This window comes from Mytilus californianus, unplaced genomic scaffold, assembly GCF_021869535.1.
Source record: "Mytilus californianus isolate M0D057914Y unplaced genomic scaffold, xbMytCali1.0.p SCAF_9, whole genome shotgun sequence".
Lineage (NCBI taxonomy): Eukaryota > Metazoa > Mollusca > Bivalvia > Mytilida > Mytilidae > Mytilus > Mytilus californianus.
Genome location: NW_026262745.1, coordinates 36,392,186 through 36,400,111, shown reverse-complemented (window position 1 = coordinate 36,400,111; position 7,926 = coordinate 36,392,186). Strand labels below are relative to the sequence as shown.

The 7,926-nt window shown below is 35.8% G+C and overlaps 1 protein-coding gene across 1 annotated transcript; it reads right to left on the bottom strand.

Annotated features, from left to right (window-relative positions):
• Positions 1–213: 213 nt before the first annotated feature.
• Positions 214–7,591, bottom strand: LOC127715663 (glyoxylate reductase/hydroxypyruvate reductase-like). Its single transcript, XM_052221825.1, has 3 exons — positions 7,370–7,591; positions 3,902–4,072; positions 214–1,329 (listed from the first exon to the last, which is right to left on the bottom strand). The coding sequence occupies exons 1-3, from the start codon at positions 7,569–7,571 to the stop codon at positions 731–733; spliced, it is 972 nt and encodes a 323-aa protein (XP_052077785.1). The 5' UTR covers positions 7,572–7,591; the 3' UTR covers positions 214–730.
• Positions 7,592–7,926: the final 335 nt, after the last annotated feature.

Sequence of the window (7,926 nt, the reverse complement as noted above, 5' to 3'; positions counted from 1 at the left end):
AAGTCTCGCTTTTTTTACTTCGTCGACAAGAGACAAAAATGGGGAGACAAGTACCGTGTTAGACGAGTGGTGACTGAATTAATAACCCCTTCTTCTCATTCAATTCTATTCCTGTTATCTGTTCTCTTTTATGACCATGCCTTTTGTAAATCTGGACAGTACAATTTTAAGATTTCTTATTATTTTTGTTCTTGGACAGTACACAATTAACAATTAAGATTTCTTATTGTTTTTATTCTGAATATAGCACCTATATTATATTCTAACATTAATTTCAAGACAATTGCATATAAAAATGAAACACCTACATCTTTTGTAATCTTTGCTTTTATCCAATCTACAATATTACAATCTTACCATAAGCCACCCTCCGAAAAAAATCTTATCGAAAAAGGCGTTACAAATTATAGCAAGTTCTGTGTCACCTCAGTTTAAGGCAGGATTATTATATCCTGTTTTTTAAAACGTTTTACATCATTAACTGTTTTTAGAGGAATCTTGAAATGAGACATCTGTCAGTGTGTTTATGATCTATACATTTTACAAAAAAAATCGACACCCTTTTTACAATACTGATTGAAATTATTCAATACCATGACAACTGAAGATGAATAATGCCCTTTTTTCCTTGATTTTCCCAAAAAAAATAATCCCATTTGCTACGATGTTAAAGGCAAAATATGTCTATTGCAATTTGTAATGAAAATGATGTTTCCCTGTTGTACTCGAACTACAGCGGTATCGGTGAAGGCAAAGTTTGTCCCTTGAATCCAGCAATAGCATTTTTAGCAGCAGTGACTGCCATGACATTTCTGGTATCAGTCGTTGCACTACCTAAATGTGGAAAAATAACACAGTTATCTAAAGTTTTCAATGGATGATCAACAGGAAGTGGTTCTGGTGAAGTCACATCGAGGCCAGCGGCCATTATCTGACCAGATTTCAAAGCATCATAGAGATCTTCTTGATTGACAAGTACACCACGCGAGGAATTTATAAATATTGCATCCGATTTCATTTTTGAAAATGCACCTTTGTTGAAAAGACCTTTGTTTTCTTCGTTCATTGAACAACATGCTACCACAAAGTCTGATTTTCGAAGCAGCTCATCAAAGGAAACAAATGTAGCACCAATCTCCGCTCCTCCAGGCTTTTCGGAATGGCCACTATATAGAAACTTAGCAACACCAAATGGCTGTAGTCTCTTAGCAACAGCTAAACCGATCCTGCCTAAACCGACGATCCCGACTGTACAACCATTTATCTGTTTCCCACAAAGCCAGTGACCATTTTGCCATCCCACCATTCCTTTTTCTACAGCTTTAAACCCTAAATTATATAAAATACTAATGTTTAAAAACATTAAATGATGTCTCGCCTTGCAAAGTTTCACATTCAGACATACATAAAATTTGTTTTTGTTAGCTACAAGTACACTTTTTGAATTGCCCACAAGGCACATACGGGTATCGTGTTTCAATCAACAAGTCTGGAATTCATTTTGACTTACTTTTTGAAATCTAAATGAATTTGCATTGATTGCACGTAACACGCATTTCTTCTTGTTTAAAAAAGAAAAAGAAACAAGAAACTTGTCCTCACAAGCTTATTTTTTCAAATTTGGGCTAGTATTCATCTAGTCTAATAATTTGTTCTGACTTGGATTCATCTTCTAATAATTATTTTGATTTATATGAATCATCTAGTAATAACGGATTTTGAATAGGATTGATTTTCTAATAATGTATTCTGACCAGGATTAATCTCCTAATAATGAAATTTAAATAGGATTCGTCTACTAAAAATGTACTCGACTAGATTCAGAATTCCCGATAGGTGCTAATTGTTAATGGCCATATAATAAAGACCTCCAGATATTATTTTTTAATAATTCTATTAGGTTACGGTCTTATTTACCATTGTTCTATTCTTCATGTCTATAAACTTCAGCATTGGCCATACAAATTTGAATGTGTGGAGATTGGTAAGGTGTTACTTTCAACTGAACGAAATTTGACAGACATCATGCAACGATAGTTTTCAATATAAATTTCAATCCTTTAGAGAGGGGCCTCAGATGCCAATTAGTCTTTTAGAAATGGGCCTCAGATGCCGATTGGTCTTTTAGAGAGGGGCCTCAGATGCCGATTGGTCTTTAAAAGAGGGGCCACAGATACCGATTGGTCAAAGAAGTTTAGCTGCAGTGATCACTAGCCTGTCAACTTTGAGATGGTTTTCTCCGGCTTCCTCCAAGAACACAAATTGACCATCACGAAACATCTAAGTTAGAAGAAAATTGCGTTTTAACACTATCAAACAAACAAATAAACAAACAAACGACTTAGGAGAGACGAATTGACATAGTAAGATGAAATAAGATTTATTTCCCAACCCATAAGTTATTTACATGTATATACGATTGTAAGTGTATATCTTATGTACATTTTAAGCATTAACAAATGTAAAATAAACTTTTAAACAAACCTAACAGATTTGGTTTTCTTATCTTCGTGAAAAGAATGTGTATTTCCGATGCACAGAATATGCTTTATACATTGAAGATACGAAAAATACATCTTAAACTTTGTTCGCAGATTTCTGAATGATTGATTGAGTGTTGCTTGCTTAAAGTGCAGTTGTAAATTCTCAATGAAAGTGACTAATGACTAAAATATTATAAATTGATATTAGAACTATATGTAATTATTTTGTACTTTATCTGTCAATCATACAGATCTTACTATTATAGTAATAGTGTAAAATAAAAGGATATATCTGGGACAAACGTCAATGTGACAGCAACCAACTGACACAAACAAAGAGACACCTAGAGGTTTACATAAAGATTTCAACATATACTGTCAAGTTCTTATTCGTCCAACAAACAAAACATTTATCTATGTTTAATATCTTAAATGCTCCTATTAAGGATAAGATACCTTTTTGTTGTTTCAAAGCTAAACTTATGGAAATCTTATAAAAATCCCCACCCTTTCCCCTTGTACTCCTACATTTGACAATTCGATGCTTAATAGATAGAGGATTATTGCGTGCAGTGCTAGCAATGATTTCCCTAAAACAAGTATACAAATAAAGATATCGGTTATAGCAAGTATAATAAAGAGCTGCGCCATGAGCGCATGATACGCCCGTCGCTTTTGAATAAAGTTCCATAACTAATGGGAGCTTATTTTAATATATATAAACCAGTCGCCAAACTTTCATGAAAACTGCTCAAAGCATTTTTGAGTTATTGTCCGAAAACTGGAAAATCCCCCCTTTTCATGAATAAAATCCCATAACTTGGAAACGTAAAATCTAAAATTTATAGAAATCGAAAAGGGGGCTTACGTCAATAGATATAAACAATTCACCAAAATTTCATGAAAATTGGTTAAAGATTTTTTGAGTTATTGTCCGACATGTTAACGACGGACAGACAGACGGACAACGGTATACCATGATACGTCCCGAAAACGGGCGTATGAAATGGACTTATTCAAGTACACCCTCCTAGGGTGCGCTCGACTTTGTTTAGGACTTTTTGTAAACAATAAATGCTAGCACAACATGGACAAACAAGTGAGTAATCTATGTTAACAATTTTATAACGAAAATCTCTGTGATAAAGTCTGTGGTTTTTTTTGTAAATATCTTAGCTTTATTTGCCACCAAATCCCGATTTTCCATTAAATGCAATGAAATATTTAACAGTATTGCTTGAACAACGCTTCCCTTTGGTATATGTACAAAATGGCACGTCACTTTTGTTCTGTATTTTTACTGTTTTGATATTATTGGACTTTTGAAAATTTCGTAACACAAAGGCCTACAGAAGGGGTCATCAACCATATGTGGGTTTGTAACTGGAAACAACAATTTCATTACATTAAATGCATACCTTCTTTAATCCTCCTTGAAGTAGCTAGTAACAAAGCAAGTGTTAACTCTGCTGTAGTCTCTGTCAGCACCCCCGGGGTATACCCGACAGCTATTCCACGGCGACGACATTCTGGTATATCAATATGCTCTAAGCCTACTGACATGGTGGATACAACCTTTAGCTGACTTCCTTAAACATTCAAAATAGATCAGTAGATACATTGTAAATAATTATTTATAAATTTGCCCACTTTACAATGAAATCGGGCGTTGGATGTGTACTAATTGGTATTTAAGTTTGGGAAAGCACGATTTATTTATTAGTTGTCAGTGGCGGATCCAGGAGGGGATTCCGGGGGTTGGAACCCCCACTTTTTTTTGACGATCAATGCATTTGAATGGGGACATATAGTTGGAACCCCCCCCCCTTTTATCCTGGGCTAGGTTACCCAGGATAAAGGGGGGGGGGGGGGTTGTTCCAACTATATGTCCCCGCCCCTTTTATGAATGGCTGGATCCGCCCCTGGTTGTAACTGGTTTTGTAATAGCCTAAAGTAACCTCGAGTACTCTTACATCGGGACTTTATATCTTTTGTCTATTTGCTAATTGTTTTTTTTTTTGCTTTGTGTAGATCTGATGAGTCAAGCCATTTTTAACTGCTCATTGCATTTGTTTCTTATGTTGTGCTGTTACATCACTGAGGCTGTTTAAGGTTAGAGAAGGGTTGAGCGCTCACAAATATGTTTAACCAAGCTACATTCTGTATGCATGGATTGCTCCGAGTCAGTAACCTGTAAACCAGTGATTGTCATTGGTAATTGTTTATCATTATTATTTTTCGTTTATTGCTTTGCAAATAAATGAGGCCGTTTTGTCCCCTAATGAATCATTCCCAAAGTCACAGGCTGAGGGTAACAGTTAAAGACAAGCCTAGGTTAATAGGAAAACAAAGGATATGGGGTATTTATCCATGACACAAAATCAGGACATGCCACACAGCAAAAACACACAAAAAGCAAAGGAACAGCGCTTTCATTGCTGTTCTTTATCTCAAATTCACAGTGAGGCCATCAACAAGGAGCAAAAAAACTCTCACCTCACTGCAAGTTTAAGACGGCCCCTAGCACAGGTTTGAGCGGGATTCTTTGCAAACTGCAATTATTCGGGCAGACTTTGCAAGATGTAACACCGCCAAATCGGGCCCGGTAAAAAAAAAAAAACATACTGAAAAGTAGTACATATCTAAAACAAAATAGTTCCTACGCATTGGTGTAAATATCAAACTATGTAGAATATATTTTGGTTATTTAGGTATCAAATGAAAGGTGAAGGACTGGTGATCCTTGTACAACACCTTTTGATTAAAAATTTTGAATAATACAAAAAAGTATAAATTAATCTGAAAGGGGCCATTTATTGACTGTTTCTCAGATATGAAGTACCTGATTTGATACATCCAAAATTCCGGTAACCAGTACGGTCTGCGTAAATAACGGTATATATAGACCCCCCATAAATGCTTGAAATTGAAAAAAAAATTAACATAGAGATGAGCGCTAAGAATAGGTGCTGTGCGTCTTATTAAAATTTCAGTATAAAAACTGGCCTAAAATTGAGAGAATGATGTGGCACACACAAGAGAAGTTATCTCAAGAATAAATACACCATAACTTTAAAAATACAAAAGATACATCTTAAGCACGGTGAAACTTTCGGTTGTTCATTTACAAAAATCAATGACATTTCCAGTAGATGCCTGGCTAAATGAGACTCAAAAATTAAATATGAAACGGATTTCCTAATCCAACAGTAGTACTCAAATTCTCCTGTTTGTTGCTACAAAATTCCTATATCCGAAATGAGTACTCTGGTAGTCCTGTTTTTTGCGACAGTGAAATCCCTTCTTCCGATAGTAGTACTCTGGTAGTCCAGTTTTTTTGCGACAGTGAAATCCTTTATTCCAATAGTAGTAGTCTGGTAGTCCTGTTTTTGCGACAATAAAATCCCTTATCAGTCTAATAGTAGTACTCTGGCAGTCCTGTTTTTTGCGACAGTGAAATCCCTTCTTCCGATAGTAGTACTCTGGTAGTCCTGTTTTTTTTTTTGCGACAGTGAAATCCCTTATTCCAATAGTAGTAGTCTGGTAGTCCTGTTTTTTTGCGACAGTGAAATCCCTTCTTCCAATAGTAGTACTCTGGCAGTCCTGTTTTTTTGCGAAAGTGAAATCCCTTATTCCGATAGTAGTACTCTGGTACTCCTGTTTGTTTCAACAACGAAATGCCTTCTTCCGACATTAATACTCTGCTACGATTGTTTGTTGCAGCAGCAAAATTCCTTCTTCCGACAGTAAACTTTGGCACGCATGTTTGTTGTAACAGCAATATTTTCTTGTTCCGACTTTAGTACTCTGGTTTATCAGACTCACCCATGGCGCTCGAATCAAAACAGTTTGAGGGCCAACTCATATTCAAAGTTGAAGAGTATTGAAAACCAAAAATTCCGAAAAGTTCTGCCAAAAAAAAAGAGTTTGTGAAATTCAGTGAAGATCGTTGCACAACAAAGAGGGTGGTAAAGGGTTATTTTCGTGCAACGTGATCGCCGTTTTTTATTTCACGTTCAATGTGTTTTTACTTTTTTATTTGACGTTCAGTCGTGCAAGACAGGTGCCTCGTTCAACGTGTTCTGCTTATTTAATTTTACGTGCATCGTGATTTTCAAATGCTTATTTTGCGTGCTCGGTATTTTTCAAATAAAATTCAAATACTGATCAATACTTGGCAGGGATCGTCAAGAAATACTTTTTTAAAAGCCGTAAACCATTTACATCATAAATGTGTATACTAAATCGTGAATAACAAGTAAAACAGAGAACTTTATATATACAAGAAGACAGTGACTCAAGGTCACAAAAGGTTCACAACAGTATTTATTTTTCGTGCAACGTTCATGACAGAAATTATTTCACGTTCAACGTGAAATTATGTCTTATTTCACGTTTTTTCCGTGCAAGCACCCCCCCCCCCTTTTACCACCCTCAACAAACTGAAAAATTATGACCCATTGATATATCACAATTGGTCAATTACTACCTATTGATATATTTCCTCGGTAAAACTGTACCCCATTGATATATTTGACGTATCAAAAAAGGGACCCATTCCAGCGGCACATATGTATATACCTTCATATAGGAAGAGACCCCCCCCCCCCCCCCCGTGTAAAAACCCAAGACTTAAAATTTGGTATGTCACAAACAGACATACAGACGCATTTTACATAAAACTGTTAAGTTGTCATACAATGCTATTGTACTGCCCGTCTCTAGAGGACTGTCCAAAATATGGGACAAACTGAGGAAAAGTTTTCCAATCCATTGTTATGAAGGGACCCTTTGCTATACCAGTATTTTATTATCCCCGGCCTGCCCCATTGCTATTGAAAAAATAAGGAGTTTTATTTATCTAAATGTATGATTTATTTTCTTACCAGCAGCATCTAAGACTGACTTATCTACACGGTCTGGTGGATGAACAATTAAAGCGTTTGCACCAACCACACCCTGGAGTAACGCCTCCCTCGTAATGAATCCATCCCCCGTCCATTCTCTGATAGTAAATTCTGGTTCCAAAAGTGTCCTTCCTACAGGTGGAACTGTCCTTGATAGAAAAATAGTAGCACGAGATGTCATCGTTCAATATCCTTAGTTAGTAGCCGGGGTTAATAAATAGGACAAATAAATACACTTAAATTGATAAGGTACATGACCACGTAGTTATTTTAAAATTTGAATTTTTCATTATTAAATGTACGTGTCACGTACATGGACATTTGCTGGGTAGCTGGCTCTTGCTTTTTCATTTATAACTGGAACTATTACATCGTTCAATATGCTTAGTTAGTAGCCGGGGTTAATAAATAGGACAAATAAATACACTTAAATTGATAAGGTACATGACCACGTAGTTATTTTAAAATTTGAATTTTTCATTATTAAATGTACGTGTCACGTACATGGACATTTGCTGGGTAGCTGGCTCTTGCTT

Excerpts from the sequence above, each read along its gene's own strand:
- LOC127715663 (XM_052221825.1), bottom strand. The coding sequence starts at position 7,571 with ATGACATCTCGTGCTACTATTTTTCTATCAAGGACAGTTCCACCTGTA. Across the intron at positions 4,073-7,369 it reads GTCAGTCTTAGATGCTGCTG|GAAGTCAGCTAAAGGTTGTA; the intron begins GTAAGAAAATAA and ends TGAATGTTTAAG. Across the intron at positions 1,330-3,901 it reads TTCAAGGAGGATTAAAGAAG|GGTTTAAAGCTGTAGAAAAA; the intron begins GTATGCATTTAA and ends TATATAATTTAG.